Source organism: Chlamydotis macqueenii, chromosome 6 (genome assembly GCF_036417535.1).
Source record: "Chlamydotis macqueenii isolate bChlMac1 chromosome 6, bChlMac1.mat, whole genome shotgun sequence".
NCBI lineage: Eukaryota > Metazoa > Chordata > Aves > Otidiformes > Otididae > Chlamydotis > Chlamydotis macqueenii.
Window position 1 is genome coordinate 28244359 of NC_141561.1, and position 20838 is coordinate 28265196.

The following is a 20838-nucleotide window of genomic DNA, read 5'->3' on the forward strand; positions in this document are numbered from 1 at the left end:
GGCTTCGGCAGCCAGCCCTCCTTGTCTGAAGGCGGGAGCATCAGCCAGGGATGGGCGAGGTGGCAGCCTGCAGCAGCCGCTCAGTGTTGATTGTTGCTGTTGTTTTTCTGGAGGCACATCTGGCCTTTTATTTTTCGGCTATGTCCAGCTGCGTTAAGAAGTAACTGCACCCCCACCACCCACCATCATGAAAGGAGAAATTTGGTGTAATTGAAGCCCCTGAATATATTCCTTTCTTTCTCTGTGCTTCATCCATGCTCCAAGGAAGCACCTTACTTTGGGAAGGCACTTCAGGTTAATAAAATTGGCCTTCTCCTGCTGTTGTGGCTCTTGTGCACCAGCACAGCAGGGAGGGTGGGCACCCCGTGATAGGGAGTATGGTACCGGGCTGTTGTTCACACTGTCCTGCAGGCATGGGGCCACAGCAGTAATGGCAGAGCCAAAAGGGAAGTTTAATGCTCTGATAAAAGACCTGCCAAACTATTCGGAAATAATTGTAATAGCCTGTCTCCTCGCTGTTTCTTCCTCTCCGTGCTGCAAGCGCAGCTGTTGCTCTGACACTGTGGCCCTGGGCTGTGGGTATATGCTCTCTGAACAGGGAAGTGGCATCCAGTGGAAAAGAGCATGCTGCTGCTACTGTGGTGAAATGTTTCCACTGCCCGCATGGCATGGCGGTAGCTGGGCAGCCTTGGGCATGCCAGGGTTTATTTGTGATCCCAGGAGTGACCTGAACCATTTACAATGGGTACGCAATAGGGGTGGCTGTCCCCTGCTCACGCAGTCACATAGCTGAGCTGCCTGCTCCTTCCCAATTGCCATTTTGCTGTTCTGTCTCCACTGCTTGCGTGGAAAATCCAAGTCAGAAACCTCGGCTCTGTGTGAATCACTGCATTTATAACCACCTTTTCCATTCGTGCCTCCCTCCCGCTGCTGGGCTTCTCTTTGGACCACTAAAAGCTCCCTCCTAAGACTGGCTACTGACCCTGCCATCCCCGGCCCCACTCTGACTGCTGGAGGATTGGGCTGCGCAGAGCTGCTGTTGAGTGCCGGGACGGCGCCGTGCACACACGGCAGAGAAATGCTCCGTCCAGACTGCAGCGGATGGGCTCGTGCTTCCTCTGCAAGCAGAAGACCTTTCAGCTGAGTCATAACATCTGCACCAGAGGAACGTTGTTCTTTTTTTTTTTTTTTTTTTTTTTTTTTTTTTTTTTTTTTTTAAAAGCCCAACTGACAATCAAACTGTGCCAGTGGGGTTTTTTTGTAGCCCCTTCTGAGAGATGGCACAGCCGGGTTGCGATGGGTGGGATCCTTGCCTGGGGAGGATTCGGGGAACCGCTGCCGTGTCTCGCAGCCCCCTCTTGTGGCATATGCCAAATGCTGGCCAAAGGCTCTGGAGACAGGGGCATGGGGGTCCAAGAACAGGCGGGAACTGGCAAACTGGAGGCAGCACAGAGCTGCACAGGCAGGCTCTTACTCCTGACTTGGGCATCCCATGTCAAGCCCTGGGGGTTTCCAGAAACAGGAACAGGGGCCACCATAATGAGGAAATGTATGCGGTTGTCACTGTGATCTCATGAGCGCCACGGTGGTGCCAAGAGAGTTGAACCAAGTTCAGTGCCCTGGTGTGTGCTGGATACAGGGCAGGCATGGCAAGAGATACCCCTTCTCCCAGCCTGAAGGGCAGAGGGGACCAAGGTTTGGCAAGGGAAGACACCACACTCCCAGTGCCCGTTCTGCAGAGCACTGCCTGCCAGGGGATGCTGGCAAGTAACATGCTGGTGTTCCTGGGCCACACTACAAAGGCTGAGGCACGTGGGCTTGGCTAGCCAGTGAAGGCCTCTTATGGCAGCATGACCATCTCCTGTGCTTCCAGGAAGCTGGGCACTGGAACAAAACAGCTCTGCATCCTTCCTAGAGAGTAGCAGAGACGCTGGCCTGAGTCCCTCGCTCAGGTGGTGAGGGGAGCTGCAGCCAGCCCCAGTGCCCACAGGTGGGCAGGCAGCTGGTGGCTGCAGTGTTCAGCCTTGCTCTCTTGACCATCTCCTTCAAACAAGAGCATAATATTGCAAGAAGCCATCCTTCCATCAGCAAAGGTTAAGAGTAGACAAGGCATCAATTATGGCCAGCTAATTAGTAAATGCTTTGAAAAGTATGCATAATTAGCTTATTAGTAAACATTTTAGAAACAATGCAGTTCATCTTGACATTGGGAAAATGCTTAGAAAAGAGAAATACATTTGGAGCATTACGGAACGCCAGGGCTTGGGCAGGGGGGTTCTTTGCTGGGATGCAAGGGGAAGTGACTGCATCTCCTGCAAAACTGGGGGAGTTGAGCTTTAACTTTGTAGAGAGAGGAAGTCAAAGATGAGATGTTAAGGAAGGCATTTGCTTGCTCATACACTTGCGGCCTGGGTAGCCAGAAGCAACATTTCTAACGTACAGGAAATAATTCAGTCTGGGTAACATGACACTGCAGCTCAAGTTGTCTTCAAATGAGCTTCTACTGTTTTTTAACTCCATTAGCATCCGCTGTATGGTTCATAATTCCCATCAAGTCCAAGTCATTTTCTGCAATGAAACATCAGTGAATGGGTTAGCTGTGATGGTGTTAGACCAGCACATGAGTTAACAGCTCAAGGTTGTTCACATCTCTCTTCTCTGCTGCCCATCCACAGAGCTGTGAGAGCTCCACTTGCTCCGCAGCTGTGCTTCCCTGTGCCTCAGCCTCTCTCCAGAGGGACGGGCCAAGTCCAGGCTCTGCAGAAGGTGATGGCCCCAAAGGCACTCTCCTGGGGTCTCCTACATCCCACTGGATCCAATATCCGGTGCGTAGGAGTCAGATCTGCTTTTGCACCTTGTTTCCTGTTGGCATGAAGACAAATTGAGGGCCAGCTGGTGACATGGGGAACAATAGCATTGGAGACAGAGACCTCTCCCCCTCCTTCCTGCTAGCGCGGAGGAAGAGGTGGTGGTGTACTCGCTTCTTACTCAGCCTCTCTGTCCAGTGAGGGAGGGAGCAGGACCTGTGGGTCCCCCGCAGTGTCTGGGGAGGGAGCGAGCACAGGGCTGGCTGTGGTGAGTCCTCACTAATGGGATTCGGGATCCAGCTAAAAGTGCCAGAAACGTCTGCCTTTTGTGAGTGTCCAGTGTAAGCCACGCTTGAGCTCTAAGCCCCTTGCATCTTTGCTGACATTGCTTAGCACAGATGCCATAGGACAGTGGTAGAGCAATCCCACTGAAACGGCCTGATGATAACCACAGCATTGAGATGCTCGTGCCTTCAGCAAAGAGCTCAGGACCCTTGGCTGTCTTTGCAACAGTGATCCGGCTCACTGGGTGACACCAGGTAACACCATTCACAGAGGCTCATCCCAAACAGATGGGTCTCAGGAGTCTAAATGTCTGTGGGGATATGAGTCTTGGTCATTTTTTTTGCATCACAGTGGGGTTAGCGCTGCTCTTCCGTGTCACAAGTTTGCTGTCTGGATGCAAGACTTAGAAGGTTTAGTGAATGTAAGGAGAGTGCCAGAATGATATTTAAAAAAAAATATCCTTTTTTTTTTTGTTAAGGACCAGACACAAAGCCCAGTAAAGGCAGCAGGAGGTTTCACCTTGATTTCCATAGGAACTGGTTTAGGCTTTTAATGAGCAACTGTTTGCCTTAGCTACACACAGCCTTTTTAATGGATATCATCCCTATTGTCAGGCTCTAACAGGGGAGTGGCAAACTCGCCAGCAGTATCAATGCTGGGAGTTGTGAGATTTGGGTGCTTCCCACTCCCTACTATTGATTTACTGTTCCTGCTTTGGCAAATCACTTTAAATTCTCCACCCTATAAAGAAGAGAGGACCTGGGCATCTGTAGCTGTGAAACGCAGTCTAGATAGCAACAACGCATTGCACCCTCCCCTCCAAAGGCTGCTGCGTGGCAGCATCACACAGGAGCAGGTCAGAGCACTGCAGATTATGACAGGTTCGTTCCCAGCCTTTTCTGGTTGTATGTGAATTCTGCAATTAAATATGAATGCAAAATAAAAAGAACAGACTGCAAAGAGCAGACTGGAAACAGAAGAAATTTCTGGTTGCTTTTGGCCAGAGCTCAGCACAGAGCTTATTTGAAAGAATTGGGGGAGGTTAGTTTTCAGTCTGAAACTAGTTCTCCGTTTTCTTTAAATCAAGCGGCTGCACACCACTATTGAATGGCAATGTAATAATATGTTGCAAACCACAGTCTAGTGATCCTGGAATTCCTTATAAGTTAATAGCAGTCATGGTCCACTAATCACAGCTAGGATGTTTTAAGCAACTGTCTTTGATATATCAGTTCAAATACACCACAGAAAGCCTTCCTTATGCTGGTTTAGCAAGTAGATCCGTAGATCATTAGAAAGAGTGAACAACCTGGGGATTTTTGTTCGTTTGTTTGTTTGTTTGTTTTTCCCCCCTGCCTGAATCCCAAGGAATTCTAGGGATCTATGTACAGCGTTGCTGAGCAATCACAAGCCAGTAAGATGTTAGTGGTTTTCAAGTAGCACTGGGTCAGACTTGGAGGTATTAGTGTTTAATAAATTGCTAGAAGCAGAGCCTGGGGTCTGACAGCAGAAATCCTGTGCCGAAGACTTAGTCCTGTTACAAATGCCACAGAAACTGGCAGGGTGGCTGCTCTGTGGCTGCCCCAAATGTCACTTCTTGCAGAGGTATAGAAGACGTTGTGGTCAGTGTGAGGAAGAGTGCACCCCTGGTTTTTGAGGTGAGGTCCCCCTTTGCTGAGACAGGCAGTACTCAGCTGCTGGTGGTGGGAGAGCCCGTGCGCTCAGCCCTGTCCCTGCCGCGGCCCTGCTGCGTGCAGGGTATTTGCATGGGGGAAGTGCTCAATGTATTAGAAACCCCCAGGGAACCCTCAGAGCTGGGGTTGTTGACGGATGTCCAACAAGGAGTAGGATCACCACCCGCCCCCCCCCCCCCCCCCCCCCCCCCCCCCCGTCGCCAGCACGAGACTTTGAGACGTGCTCAGCTTCCTTCCTCTTTTGCGAGTGTTGGTGTGAGGTTTCATTTACATTGTTATTTTGCAGTGAAAATGGAGGGTGTAACGCCTGGCTCTCACACGTTTACCTTTGGTAATGCTGATGTTTGGCTGATAATCATGGGCAGGAACAGGGTCTGGAATCTTTATCAGCAGAGGGAACTGACTCACCATTGATCTATGTTTACTGCACCTTGTTGAAGTTTTTTGACCCATTTGATTTCTTAGGTTTTCTTTTGTGAAAACCCTCTGATTTTTCTGCTGTTCAGGAGCAAAACATCTCTCTGTGTCTTTAAATATGGCAGATGGGGATTTCTTCAGATGTCCAACAACTCAATTGAAGGAGACCTCAGGAGACCTCTCCCCTTCCCTGTCCCCCTTCTCAGCCTGTCTTTTCATCTGCAATCTGGAGATGTAAGGGCTATAGTAATAGAGTGTCAGAGGAAGTAATTGATTCATCAGATGCCGAGAGAGGAGTCTGTTGCCTTCCATGTCAATGGAGCTGAACCACAGCCTGGAAGGGTGAGGGAGGCTTGTAAACACTCCATGGCTGAGCTGGCAGGACAAAGCAGATGCACCACTGTGGCTGAGTGAGAGGGTGACACAAAGGGTTGCTTCAAAGAAAATCTTTCTAAACAAAGCAGTAGCAGGACCCTTATTTGTGCAAGAAAACAGGGATGCTCCCATCCCCCTGGTCCCAGAGCTCATTAAGGAGAAAAGGTACCAACCAGGTTCATGCAGCAGCCCATTCCCTCACCTCTGCTGTCTCTCCAACTTGCTGTCCCAGGCAGGGCTGGTACCTCAGGGGTACTAGGCAGCCCCTGCAAGCAGCTTATTCCTCCCACCCTGCCTGTTGGAATTTAGGCCCCTTGGGACAAGCTACGCTCTTTTTTCTGTCACTCTCCCCACCCTCTGAGAGAGTGGGGGAGAGATAATATAGCAAAAAGCTTGAGGTTTGAGGTAAGAAAGAGATCATTCAAGTTATCGTTATGGGTAAAACAGACATGACATGACTTGGGGAAAACTATTTATTTATTATTATTAATAAAAACAAAGCAGGATAATGAGAGAGAGAGAGAGAACAAAAACAACTTCCCCCCACCCCTTCCTCTTTCCAGGCTTAACTTAATTTCAGTTATTTCTACCTCCTCCCCCCGGCCCCGAGCTGCATGGAGGGAATAGGGAATGGGGGTTGTGGTCAGTTCATCACTTGTTGCTTTCTGCTGCTCCTTCCTCCTCAGGGGAAGAACTCTTCACATTCCTCCCCTGCCCCGGCGTGGGGTCCTCCACGAGCTGCAGGTGGGTCTCTGCTCCTCTGTCGGCCTCCATGGGCTGCAGGGGGACAGCCAGCCTTACCATGGGCTGCAGGGGAATCTTGTCAGGAGTGGCTTTAGTCCTCCCCCTTCTTCTTCACTGACCTCGGTGTCTACAGCCGTTCCTCTCACAGTAAATTCTTCACAACCCGCTCAGGCAGATGCCTCTCAGGTTCCCTTCGCATCTCCTCTCTTCACTTCTCTCACCAGGCTGGGCCAAGTCAGGCCCAGACGGCCGCATGGGGGGAGGCCAGAGGGTGAGGGTCACAAGGCTCGCACCTCCCTGCCTCTTCCCTGGCTTCTGCTTCTTCACTCTTCCCTTTTTAAATTTATTTTCCCCTTCTAAATACATTATCAGAGAGGCATTATCACTGTCACCAATTGGCTTGGCCCTGACCAGCGGCAGGTCCACCCTAAACCCAGCTGAGTCCACTGGACAAAGGGGAAACTTCTAGCAGCTTCTCGCAGAAGCTGCCACTGTAGTCCCCACCGCTACACAAAACCAGGACACCCCTCAATAGATACTACTGCCTTCGAGACCCGGGTGGGAGGCCACTGCTGCTATGAATGTGCAGCAAGGTGTGATGTATGCATGGCTCAGCACTTGCCCTCGTCCAGGCATTGATTGTACCCAAACCCTTGGCGAAGCCCGATGCAGATGGCTGTTGAGCTGCAAGTGCCCTTATTTTGCGGGGAGAAGGGGGTAGGAGTGCTCTGTGGAGGGATCAGGCAGGTTTAGTGTCTTGTTTGCCCCAGAAACTGCTCTTACTACAAGCTGGCATGATTGGATTGTTCTGGAAGTGCCCAAATAGCAGAGGCTGCAGGCCAGCTTTGGCAGCAAAACTTTGCTTGTGCATCAGTTAAGGCAGGAGCTGGGCTGTGAATAGACTGTGTGAGAGAAACTGTGGGGTCAGAAAGCCGTCCTGTGGTGGGCCGGTCCTGGGGTGACCGTCTGTCATTAATGAGAGATGTAGGCAACCAGGAGCGCTGGAGGGGGCTGGTCAGGGCTCTGTTCTTGCAACCTCCTTTATACAATTGGTGCTTAATGGGGTGTTTGTTTCGATTCTGTGCTGAAAAAAAAAGCCAGTGCAAATGAGTGACATGTGGAAAGCTGAGCTGCAAAGCTCCCATCTGATCCCAGTTATGACCAGCTCTTTCGTTCTTCACGGCATGTTGTATCTAAGGCCATGACTGATCCCATGCCAGCAAGGTGCAATGGGACATCCTTCGCTACAGCTCTGTGGAGGGTGTTTTCCTGTGGGAACAGGGCTGGCACAGCAGAGCATGTGAGCATCCCTTAATCCTCATCAGCAACCGCCAGTCTGTCCCCAGACCTTTGGCCACCAGGGCCAGCCTGGCCCAGACTGGTCTCCATTTATTGCCTGGGCTGTCAAACACTGGATCCCATCAGGAGATGGGAGCCTGTTCTCCTGTTCCCCCCACTGCAAAACAAGCAAAGTGAGCTTTTGCCCCCTGCTTTCTGCCTGCTCTGCTGCTTTTCAGCAGTAAATTTTCCTCTTGTGGTTGTTATCTTTTACTATATGCTTTTTTTTCTTTCTCTTAGTGATCAAGTGCCTGTGAGTGGTGACAGTAAAATGACATAGAAACCAAAGTCTAATTTTTTCCACAGATGGATTGTAGCAGAAGGAGGAAAGTGCAAATGCAGTTTCTCAAGTGTCCTGCATTTTGGGGTATGAAAAGGTTGTGAGTTGCTTCAGTTCCCTTAGAGCAGCAACAGAAGGCAGAGTGCCATGGGAAGGAGGGCTATTCTTAACGTGCTTTATGTATTTTATTCCTGGTTTCACCATGATTTTTTCCACCCAAAGAATACCAAAGACATCTTGCAACAAAAGACCCCTGCAGCTAAAGATAGAAGGGTGAGCAATTTATAGAGATGGTTTTGGAGACAGAAATAAAATTAAACAACCATGTGTAACTCCTGAACAACAGCCTGCAGAAAACCCCTGAAGTGCACATTAGCACATCTTGTTTTCTTATATAATGAACGGTTTTCCAGACATGCCCCAGATGAGAGCACTTCTCTACTCCAACGCGCTTTTCCGCAGTGATCTACCAACACAGCTTGAAGAAGGCAGCCCGAGGATGAACTGCAAAGCGCGGGGGAGCCTTTGCTCTCCCATCTCAGGGCGGGGGGGCAGCAGCATGCTCGGAGCTGAAATTCCCTCCTGAATCAGAACGTGCCACAGGAGCTGTTTGCAGTTATGTTTTAGTCTTCCCTTTGCAAGATGTATTTTGGCTACCTTTTTTTGTTTTGTTTTTTTTTTTTCACGTAAGTTAACAGTAACTGCTGAAAGACTCTTCTTCCCTTGAGTGGTGCTTGTATGGGGGTGAAAACAACCCAAGGAGTATAAATAGAAGCTATTTGTAGTTTCCATTTTTTGTCTTCAAGGCATTTTTGAAGAAGTTTTCCAATCTGTTAGGGTTATTTTCTTTCTCTGTCTCTCTTTTTTCTTTTTTTTTTTCTTTGACTGGATTTTTCTCATTTCTCAAAAATTCTGGTCAGATTTTTGAGGAGATAAAAAAATAATCCAAAGCACAGTGGAATGATTACAAAACCCCACAATACTGTGATTACACAAGATGTAATTAGATGCAACAAATACAAGACAAACTTCCGAGAAATCCTAAGCAATTATACCTCCCCCAGGCCTGGCTCTCCCCATGCTGCCATTGGATTTTGTTCATTTTAGTTACTGAAATCCAGTGAAATCCTGGCAGATTCAACGCAATAATAGCCTATTTCTCTCTGCTGTTGCCAGGGGCAGTTACATCCATCGGGAAAACAAGGGCCAGCTCTGCCTGCTCTGTGAGCATGTTTTGCCTCAGCATGGGCAAAAACAGCTCCACAAGCTCGAGACTGAGACTAGATTTCTCTTTGCTATGTTCAGCCGCCTGAAGTCCAGGTCCAGTCAGTGAGAAGGATTTAAACTACCTCTGTTGTCAGTGCAGAAGAACGATTAATCCCATCCTGAGATGGGATTAATCCCATCCTGAGATGGGGATGAGTTGTTGTCTTCCACTGAGAGCAGAGGATGTTTAGTTGGCTAAAGCTAGATATGATACAAACTCTTTAGTTCTGTGCACGAATCTGTATCAGGATCTGTGTCTATGAGGACTGATTCTTTTCTCACCCCAGGATAAATCAGGAGTGATTACCCTTAAAATGATGAGTTGCACATGCGTAAAACCAGTTCAAGTCAAAGGAGAATCCAATTCATCTGCTGTATTTATAATTAATTACTCTGATTAAGGGTTGGCAGCTAAGATCAAACTTCACTGCTCTTGTTTCAGCAGACAGCAGAGGTGCTTCCTTCTGCTATCATGGCTATAAAAAAAACCCCCACCATTTAAAAGTCCCCAGTAGCTTCTGCAGCAATTTAACCTTTGCAGGGTACGTCCTGCAGTTGCTTAAGATTGTATAAACATCACAGAAAAGTTTTCTTGTCTTTCAGAATGTAACTACCCATGAAATAAGGATTTGGTTTGAAGGTGATGTGTGAAAGCTTGAAGATGGGTGGTGACACAGAAAAATCGACTAAGCCAGATAGCATGTAATGGGCATTAATTCTAGCCGCCCCTTGATTGCAAAACAAGCACAGAGCTACTGGTTCACCGTTTCTTAACCCAACTTTATAAAGCAGCTGCTATTTCATTTCTAAGAAACAATCTTTTCTTAGAGCATGTTTAAAAAACCTTACGCTTTTTATAACAATTTCTGAGAAACAAACCACTCGCCACCCTTTCAAAGGGAACAATTGCATTTACCAGCTGCTGTTGTGGTTGAGCAGATTCCCCACACCTTCCCCCAGCTACTTGCAGAGTATTACACCTGCTGAATTTCACCAGAATTGCTGTTTCTCTTCCTGTTTGCAGCAGATGCATTCAAGGCACCATGACATATGGTTCAAGCAGACCAGAGGTCTCGAAGGCTCAAGTCAACACTGGGCATTCCCAAATTTGGGGCTGTTGGCATGCAGTCAGTACCTATTTATCTCTCTGTCTATCTAAGCCAGACCCCTCCAATATAATATAATCTGTCTAATCAAGGCTGGCTTCTCTTCTTGGCTGTGCTGCAAACTTCCTGTGTGACCTTGGGCCAGCCACTGCTCCTCTCTGTCTTCCCACCCCCCAGGGTCTCATGAGGATCCCATCATTACTGTTTGGCAGGTGCATTCATGAGCTCCATGGAAATGCCTATAAATAACAGCTCCAAATTAAACATTGGGGAAGTTCAGGTTAGAGCCTTGCAACCCTCTCCGGCCCTGGCAAGCACCGGAAACCAGGCTTAGCTGCATGCAAGCCCTCACCTACTCCAAATCATAGCTCTGGGAAGAGACTGAGAAAGCTGCCAGCTAGGTCAGAGCTTGATCAGGGGAGCCAGGCCTCCTCAGGCTTTGAAGCAAAGCTTGCACAAATTTATGTATTGGGAGGACTCATATGGTATGGCTGTGAGCATACAAATGATTTATGATTTGTATTTATCTCCATCCTAAGTTCATGTCCTGTAATGTTTTTGAAGCATGTTTCACTGGGGAAAGCCTCGGCATCTCTTCGACCTGGAGGTAGGGGCAATAGGTTTGTTGATTATGCATGGAGCGGTATGAGTCCCAAAATTGTGCTTTGTGCTGAGTTATTTACCTCAGGAAAGGAGCACCCAGAGGAACGGCACAGGCTCTCTGGTGCTGCTCCTGAGGTGGGTCGCAGGTTTCTGGAGCTCACCAAATCTTGGGTGGGCACCTGGGCGGTCTGTGCTGGCCTCGGGGGATGGTGGAGCACAGCTTAAAATGGCCAGGGAGCAGATTAGCTATTTCACCACAGAGAAGGACTGAAAGGGTGGAGGTCTTCTCATAATCACTGCAACTGGGGCTTGTTTGCCTTTATTGTGCCTTGCAAGCCTTGTTTGGTGAGCCAGCAGCAAAGTGACTTAGGGAAAACAGAGAGAAAGGAAAGACTGGGAAGCAGAGGGTTGACTGGAGGAAAAGGCAAGCAAGCAACCATGAGTAATACAGGCATTAGAAGTGCTTTATAATTAGTTTATAAAAGCTCTCTTAACATCAGCAAAGCACTTTCTACTAGAAATCTTTAATAAAAATGGAGCAATATTTATAAGCATTGTATGTTTTCCATTTAATTCTGTTAAACAGCTCCAAGAAGAGCATCTAAGCAATGCATTTCCCTCCTTTCTCAACCTCCCATTGTCTGGGCAGTTAAAAGCACTTCAGCTTTGCCTCCCTGCCTTAAAACTCTCTGGTGGAAGCTCTGTTTGAGGTGGTTTCAAACCAGCTGGCTGGCCTTCCCACTGAAGCAACAGCTGAAAATATACTGCTGCTGGAGGAGCAGCCAACTGTGGTCACCTTCCCTGCAAGAAGACTTGGTTAATCCATTGACTGTACTTGTGGGTTACAGATGCTGCACCCTGCCCTCACATATTTATGGTTGGCTCACTGGAGCAGTGCGTAGATGGGGAGAAGTGGCCATGAAATGTGCTTGTAGATGACAGCTTGCCCAGTGGAGGTAATGCCAGAGGGTCAGCCCACAGGGATGGATGTTGGTGCAGATTGACTGAAACAATGGATTTGGTTACATGAGTGAAATGCAAATTGCTGGGCACTGGTCAAGACAGTTTGGATGCCATTGCTGCATAGATGTGTCCCACCCAGCTGTGCCCTAGTCTGTAATTACCTGGAAATGAAATGGTTAGAGTAGAAAGCATCCCCAGGGTTGAGTTTTCTTCCTTTCAATTTTTCTTCTTGTTTTTCACATGGGAAGAACAAAGTCTGGAAACCATGCTTAAGCTTAACAAAAGCAAAGGTCTGGCCAAACTAAATTTTAACGTGGCCAGTGACTCAATGGGAGGAGAATGGGGTTTATCAGCTTGTTTGTTTGTGGGCCAAGGCATGGACACAACTGAAACACATGATGCCAAAAGAGTCTGTGGTGGGGATTAGCTGGTGTTCTTGCTGAAGTTTGAAGGTTTCACGGTTTGGATCGGACATCTTTGTTGTTTCATTTTGAAAGCCCACAGCTTAATTGCTATGTGGGAGAAGAAGTAGGTGCTCCTGCTCATCTGGGCAGGAGTTATCTCCTGAGTTACTCTCCCAACTCACACTCCGTTTATATGACCTGAAGAAAGCAAGTTTTGCCATATGAGGAGCAGAGGGCTTGGGCCAAGAGTTTTTAACTAGGGAAGAAAACTTATGCATTTATATTCATTTTACGTTTGGCAAAAATTATTCCCTGACCTTCTCATAGGGGCTTTTTTAGTTGTTTGTAACATTTGATTTATTAAGGATTAGCTCCAGTAGGAGGAAGCTTAGTTAGATGCTTGGATGCAAAAAGGGTTTAATTCAGAGAGGCAAATATTTCCTGATGATTTACTTACTAGATTCATTCTTTTAATTTTCCGTTTACAGATTGCCCACGAGCAGATTGCAATATTCCCAAATTGTATGTATTATTGGAAGTTATTCACCCATTCAATAAGCAAATATTTCTTGGTCCAGAATTTGGTTCTGAAATTGCCAGGGCTCCTACAACACTGAGTGATTTGAAGAGCAATGAGGACAGCACTAGGATGTTTGGCGTGTTGGCTGCAGCAGAAGCGGTGATCATTACAGTCAAGTAGTTGAAGCTGTGTACTGTGTTGGCGAATTACAGCCCCACGAGGACACAGACAGATGTGGTTTCCCTGGGATGCAGCTAACCTCTGCCTATGCTGTGCAAATGGCAGCTTTTACAGTCCACTCCATTTGCTGTGTTTTGCCAACGTTCATGTTTTCGCCAAATTAATCTTTTGCCACATATTCACGATTTCACTAGCAGCCGGTAGTCCTGCGGCATACGTGTAGTTTGGATATGGAGGGGCTGCAAGCACTCGGAGAACAAGTATTTATTTAGAGAACAAAATGTCCCCACTGTTTGCTCAGTGCTACTTCAAACAAATAGACAAACAAGGAGGAAAAATTTCTACTTAAAAGAAGCACTAACACTGCCCTCTATGTTCCTTCTCCCTGGGGAGACTGTGGGATCAAGCCACACGTGATGGACATTAGTGGGGTCGTGCAGGGTGCTGCTGGACAGGGTCAGGGTAATAAGGGGTTACAAGGTGATGGGGAACTACACAGAGCTGAGGGAACAGATCTTCATTTACATCACTGTGTGTCCACCCACCAGCCATGCTAAATGCTCTTCCTGTGTGAGTGCCTCTTCTCAAGACCGCTTGGATTTCACCTTGGCCAAGCCAATTGAGTCTGTAATAAAGTTAAAGGCTGGGTGATTGCAGCTTGCTGAGTGCTTGGTCCAGCATAGACAGGATTTTATCTGCAGGCATTTTGCTTCTGGCTCTCAGCCTGATTTGATCCCAGAAAGGAGTGAAACTGAAGCTGTCTGGGCCATCTTTCTTTGTGAAGAAGCACACTGAGTCCCTGTAAGTTTGTTTTGAGATTGTTGCCTGCCGATGTGTACTTTGCAGAACAGGAATGAGTCACATGAGAATCATTTTGTAGCCAGCAAGCTACTTCTCCTTTCAACTCTCCATTCCCGAACAGGAGATCTTGTGACAAAGAAGAAAGGCAGATTCCTGGCAGCCTGGAAATGCTTTTTTCTTCCCTGGCCCCCTGAGAAGAGCTGTAGCATGTTGTTCAAACAGGTTGATACAAAGCGAATAAACAGTTGAAGAGAGATGGGCAGTTTCTGTAAATAGCATGCTGGCCAGAGAGGAGGAGAAGAGAGGTGGAAGAGCACCGGTGTTAGAAAGCAACTGAAGAACAAGATGTTCGCATAAAAGCTCTTTGTTTCTTCACAGCAGAGAGAGCCTGGTACTACCTTGCCATTAGTCATGGCCTAGAAAATATGAAGGAATCTGCGTGAGTTTCACCATCCAGACAGCCTTTGCAACAAGCTTTTGTCTCTGCACTAGGAGGCAATTCTTCCAACCCTACACATCCCTCCCCTAGACCATTCAGATGCCCAGAAGCCATGCCAGTGGGCAGATGGGGCATCTCCAGGTAGGCCTTAGCAAAGGCAGGTTGTGGTTACAGGGTGTGCAAGGATGTGGTTACCCAGATCTTAGCAGCGCTTATCGTCTACAGAAAATCTTTGTTAGCGTTTACTAGAAAAGGATCAGTATTCCTGTCCAAGTACTAAGTAAAGTGTGCTGGCCACACTTCTTAAAGGACCAGTGTGGTGTCAGACAGTGCACAAAATAGCTACCTGCTCACGTGGACTGAAAATTAACTATTTGTTTCATGCTTGGTGCATGCTGGGCCAAATCCCACCTGAATAGTGGATTCAACTGATCTGTGCTAAGTAGCACGATGGCACTTAAGGAGAGAGGTAAGGGAAGGAGAGCAGCCCCAGGAGAGTTGTAGCTGAGCTTCTCCCATGCTGAAGGAATATTGTGGAAATTGGAGTAAATTGTGTCCTAAATTTTGCATGTTGGCTCTGAAGTCGAAGTGGATGTGGGTGCAGGAAAATAATGATGTGAGGAGTAACAGAAGAAGGGACTTAGATGTAGCCAGACAGACAAAAGGGAAAAAATATATTGGGGAAGGTGTGGTGTGAGTCACAGAGTCCCAGGTACCTGTCTGAAAGATGTTCTGTGGAATATGCAGATATAAAGAAGTGTTTTGTGTTTGTTCCTGGCATCCTGAAGCATCTCCCTGACAGATGGTTTTACTGCCATTTCACCTCCCTCCACAGGTATGACTATATCGAGATCCGAGATGGGGACAGTGAAGCTGCAGACCTGCTGGGCAAGCACTGTGGGAACATAGCACCTCCTACCATCATCTCTTCTGGCCCCTCTCTCTATATCAAGTTCACCTCAGACTACGCACGGCAAGGTGCTGGCTTCTCCCTGCGCTACGAGATCTACAAGACAGGTGAGTGTCTGAGTCAGTGCCTGTCTCCCAGGCTGTTTGCCACGATGATCTTCACAAGGAGATGTCTTTGGCCACCTTTTCAATATGATTTTTAGCATGTTCTCCAGAGATAAAGGGCTCTTATTTTTTAAAATTTAAGCAAAACTCTTGCATCGCATTTCCAAGAAGGTAAAGATGTTAGTGGCGCATGATAGTGCATTTTTGGATCACGGTGTGACGTCAAAAGCAGGGTTCCTTGTTAAAAGCTCTCTTGTATTCGAGGACTAGAACAGTATCTCTCTTCTCCTTGACATGTGTGGAGCTTGTTAGGGCTAAGTGTCCCTTGGTTAGAAGCGCATGGAGCTCCTCCTCCTGTGGAGCTGTGATTCAGGTCTAATCATTGACGCTGTTTTCTCTCCCTGCAAGCAGAGTTTTTGACTGAGGAGCTCTGGTTTTCAAGGGACAGCTGTCAGCAGTGCTATCAAGGGCTGAGACAGTGCCTTTCCAGGCAGATGTAAGAGGAACTATTAATAATTCTGATTAATACCGAACTGTTATTGAGGAAAGGGGAAGTTGGTCAAAGGCCTTTTGAAAGTGTTTCTGTCTAGATATTTGCCAGAATTGTGTGTCTGGGAAGAAGGAGGCTTGAGAAAATAAAACCCACCCTGTTCATGCTTTGTGTGTGTGTGTGCATGGGTTAGAGGTGTGCTTGCATGCCAAGGGGACAAGAGTGTGTTTTGCATGGGGACATGGGCACTTGCCATGTGCCCACATTCCTTCAGTGGAGCCTTGGAAGAAAACAAACACATGGCTTTCTCATCATCGCATCTAGCACGAAAAAATGCCCATGCCTAGTGAAGAACCAGAAAGGAGCACAATACAGTTGCTTACCCAGCCTCTTCAGAGGCAGCAAGCAGAGGCACCAGTGCCCCAGGGCCCTGGCCCAGCTGTGCGGCAGGCAGAGGTGCGCAGGCACCCTGCAACCCAGTCACAGGTAGATGTCAATGTGGAAGCTCTGCTGTAAGAGGATGGGAATGGGAATCCCCAAATTCATTGCTAAATGGTGATGACAGAAAGTATCTGGAGGTTCAGGTGGATGAGAAAAGTGCTGTTGCTGGTGGTTGCCTGGGCTGTATACCTGACCATTGAGCTGTTGTGGTGCTGCCAGCTCACCACTGCTGTTTGTTAATGGTTATGATGCAGATTAGTCCCGAAAGAGTTTAGTGGTTCATCTGGCTATTGGGGTTTGCTGAGGCCAGTTGCCAGCATAGAGGATGGCAAAGAATGCCTATGTTGAGGTGGGGAGACTGCCAACCCACCTCAGCCTCCCTTGCCCCTTGCTCCCTGTACACACCCCATCTGACTGCGTTGCATTGTGCTTGTCAGGTCCATGCCCTGAGTCAAGGCAAGGGGTGATGCGGAGTGGTCCAGCTGGCTGAGGTGGCCAGGCCAGGCTGAGTGTGGCTGTGGGAAGGGGTGACAGGCAGGAACCCTGTCTGCCTGGGTGGGAGCCAGCAAGGGGCCGAATTCACAAGAAAAGGAGATTTTGTTGCTGTTGGTAGGAGGGGAGAGGAAGCAAGGGCTGTTCTGGGAGAGAGTGGTTGTTGGATGGAGGATGGAGCTGAGTTTGTTTCCCTCCATGTAGGTTCCTGCAGAGCTGCCCTCAGGTCTGAAGTGGTGTTGGGGCTCCTTTCACCACCACTACTCCCTGCGGGCAGCCATCCTCTCCAGAAATACCCATGCTATCTTCCAGCCACAACCCATGAAATCCAGCCTGGCAAGGCAGATTTTGGCGCAGGAGTGAGGATCAGCCTGTGACCCAGGAGCACCCCCAGCTCACCTCGCTTGCCCAGCCCCTTTCTGCCCCGGGAGGACAATGGGCAGCACTGGCTGCAGGGCAGCTGCAGTACCAGCACACCCTGCCTTTTGTTTGCAGGCAGGCAGGCACCAGCAAAGTTTCCTCGGAGCTAGCAGGGTAGCCAGCAAGGATGTCACCAGCTTTAAAGGTCATCAGATTGTCATTGTCCACATCAATAAAGGCAAAGGCAGCATGGTTGCAGCTTCTTTCTTTCTTAAAGGTGACCTAAAAAACCAACTCTTTCAACTGAGCATTTATTTCCACACCTTGTGCTAAATTTTGCTTATCACGGTGTGCGAGAGGAGCAATCTGCATACAAACAACAGCATACCAGTCTTTGAATCGCCTGATGGGTATCAGTCAGCGCTCTGTGGGCTGACAAAAGAGCCGCCTGCCCTGGCTGGTCCAGCCTCCCTGCTGCTCACTTTGTGAGTCAGTTTGGCAGAGCTGGCCTGAGCTCTCCATCCCTGGCCATCAAAGTGTCCTGCTGGGCTGGTCTGTGCTGCCGAAGCCAGCGTGACTCCCGCTGGTTATCCGCAGCTTCCTCATAAAAAACCTGATCATTGTGTTTGCTGCTATCAGCCAAACCGTAGACAAAGATGCCAAATGTGATAAGAGCCCCACATGAGGAAACTGTTGTTGACTAATGCAGTGACATAGTTACATCTCTCCTCTGACTCTAGAGGACCGTCCCTGACTCCGAGTTTAGTCTTTGATTTTCTCCCTACCTCAGAGCTTGTGTTACTTTCCCTATTTTTCTATTTGTCTTTCAAGCTGTTCAGAACAAAGTACACCCTTATCCCTGTTCACAGCATTATGCTGTGATTTGTGTTTGGCCTCATTTTTTGCCTCTGCGTTTTACCCCACAGGTTCTCACCAGAAAAGCTGGCTGCTTCATTAGGTAGTCAATTAAGAGCCTCTCCTGAGTAGCTCTCCAGCTAGGCGCTGCATAATGTGAGCAGGGATCCTGCTATTACTGTGGACTGCTGGCCTGGCTCCTGTAGGTTAATGCTGAATTGAATAACAAGTCTCCCATTAGTCCCGGGAAGGCTCGTGCTGCCTGGAAGAGCTGGAGCAGAAGGGTTTGTAGAGGAGAAGCAGGGTGTCCCAACCAAACCAAAGCAGAAACCTTTGCAAATGCTAATGCCGGGTTGCAGCGGCTGCCTCTCTAACATCCCCTTTCCCTTCTGATAGCTTCAGGCTGCAGATTTCTGTTGCCTATTGTCCTGTCACCACAGTACAGCATTTCAAAGTCACTGTGGTATGAATAGGACGCAAATTCCCCTTTCCCGGCCACCCCGAGGCACCTTGGCTGTATGAGAGGGGGCACGGAGCTGGCCCGGCTGCAGCCGAGGCCAGTGCTGAGGTCAGCAATAAATGAGAGGCAACATTGTCTGCCCTCCTCACCACGCAAAGATCTTCCTTAAGGATAGAAATAACTTGCATTTCTGGTGCGGCCGGCTCTGTCAGTGAGAAAGAGGGCTCTGTTCCTCCTCTCACAGAGACTCCCCTGCCACGGTTCCTGTTACCCCTGCTCTTGCCACGGCCACGGAGCGGAGGCATACGGTGGAGGTGGCCATCGTCCCTTGTGTGGGTCTCCGGGGGCCGCAGGCTAACCGCATGCTTTCCAAGGATTTCCAGCTAACAGTGGAGACGTTGGCACCCTCCCCCGGGCCCTTTCACTGTGTAAATATTTGTGCTACCTGGTTGTCTCAAGAGGAAACTGAGGCACAGATGTCCGTGTTGGAGAGAGAGAGGTTGCAGAAGACCAGCCCCTGGGGACAGCTTTTCCAAAGAGCTGACATCCTCATGACTCCTCTGCCAGTTCCCAGGCAGCCCCCTCCCCGAATGAGGGACCTGGAGCTGCTGTGGCCCCATGCCAGAGCATCCGAGGGATGGCAGCCACTGCAGCAACGGCCACGTATGGCAGTTCCCTGCACACTGGCTGGCTCCTCAGTGGGCTTTGGAGGGGCAGACACAGGTCTGTGGGCAGGTCACTGTTTGGGGAGACCAGCAGATAGTGGATAGGGCTGGCAAGGGAAGCCTAGCTCGGCTTGGCATGGCCTCCCTTCCCCACCAGGGCCACCACCACTGGCTTGGGGGACACAGTGGGGTGCTGGCCTGCCAAATTGCAGCCATGGCTTTGGATGGGATCACTCTCTTAGTCCTGTTTTTGGAGTAATAGACAGGGGGATCAGCAGTGGCGTACAGGTTACATTTGCAGAGCTATCTGACGGATTTAGACACATGCTGTCCCCTCCAGTGAATGCATGGACCTTGTCTCTCCACCTGTGGAAAGCTTTGAAAATCACCCTCCCAGTCCTTGCAGGAATTCACACAGCTCTTGGGTTACAGGACATTTCCAGAAGTGAATGCACAACTTCTCTAAGCTCAAAATGGAGTTTCCACAATGTGTCAAGCTTTTGGCATTAAGCTGCATTGTTGCTAAGGCTGCATTTTTTTCCTGCCACTACAGGCTCTGAGGACTGCTCCAGAAACTTCACTGCCTCCAATGGCACTATTGAATCTCCAGGTTTCCCTGACAAGTATCCACACAACCTGGACTGTGTCTTCACCATCATAGCCAAGCCAAAGACAGAAATCCTCCTCCACTTTCTGCTCTTCGACCTTGAGCATGACCCACTACAGGCAGGGGAAGGAGACTGCAAGTATGACTGGCTGGACATCTGGGATGGCATCCCTCAGGGTAAGCTATGGGATGCTGCACTGGTGTCCTCAGCCTCTCTTGGTGTCTCACAAAGCTCCAAAACTGTGCAGCCTGTGTGTGAAAACCAGAGGTGCCTAACCTCTGGCTGCAGCACGCAGCCTGCCATTGCAGCACTCCATGGATGGCTGTGGGGACGCTGCGCTTGCATTAAACTCCAAACTACTGCTCTGTTGTAACCACTGATCTGAAAAGCCCCGTGAAACACCCCCAAGATACCACCAGTGCTCCCTTGGGGTAGGGTGCTGAGTTCATGCAGTGTTGGGAGGACCTCCGTACCCCCTACCAACACTGAGATTGGAGCATTCCCCAGCAATTGCAGGGCAATGCCTGCTGCAGTGGATGTTTCTGCACGGTGCACTGCATGGCACTCCAGCAGTGAATGTGAAAAACAGCCCCTCCCCAAAGCCTTTCTTTTATATCCTAATCAGTCCCACTAAAGCATCACTGCTGAGTGACACCAGTCTGCTGGTGACCCAGGAGGCCAGTGTAAAAGCAGGTGTTACCTTTGCTGCTCTTTCTTTTGCAGTCGGCCCCTTGATAGGCAGGTACTGTGGCACTAAGATGCCATCGGACATCCGCTCAACCACTGGTGTCCTCTCACTCACCTTCCATACGGACCTGGCAGTGGCTAAAGATGGTTTTTCTGCTCAGTACTTCTTGATCCAGCAGGAAGTCCCAGAAAGTAAGTTGGAAACATGTGTGTATGACTTTAGGTAGTCTTGTCACCCAAGTCTTTCACTTGGCACATGTGAGCGCGAGGCAGGCAGGAGTGTGTCCGGGGGGGGTCCCCCACCAGCAATGCAGACAGCAGCTACATTAGGTGTGTTCCCTGTCTCTCACAGAAGTGAGATTTCAGTAAGAACCACACTTTCTGACCTTTCTTTGACTTTTCACTTGCTCATGGAGTCTTCTCAATAGCATTTGGGGTAGAATCCTTCATGTATGTGCTCAGCCCAAAGGACTTAGAAGACAACTTCAGCCCAGCAGGTGCAGCAGATTAATTAAAGCACAGGGGAGAATACTCTCTCCTCTCT

The 20838-nt window shown here is 48.9% G+C and overlaps 1 protein-coding gene across 4 annotated transcripts in view; it reads left to right on the top strand.

The window, feature by feature from the left end:
- Positions 1 to 20838, top strand: part of NRP2 (neuropilin 2) — a 90547-nt gene that overhangs the window by 15074 nt on the left and 54635 nt on the right. For all 4 annotated transcript variants that reach the window (XM_086750954.1, XM_086750955.1, XM_086750956.1 and 1 more), the window contains exons 3-5: positions 15058 to 15239; positions 19553 to 19783; positions 20331 to 20486. In XM_086750954.1, the coding sequence (XP_086607080.1) occupies positions 15058 to 15239; positions 19553 to 19783; positions 20331 to 20486 (569 nt within the window). The remainder of the gene's footprint in view (positions 1 to 15057; positions 15240 to 19552; positions 19784 to 20330; positions 20487 to 20838) is intronic.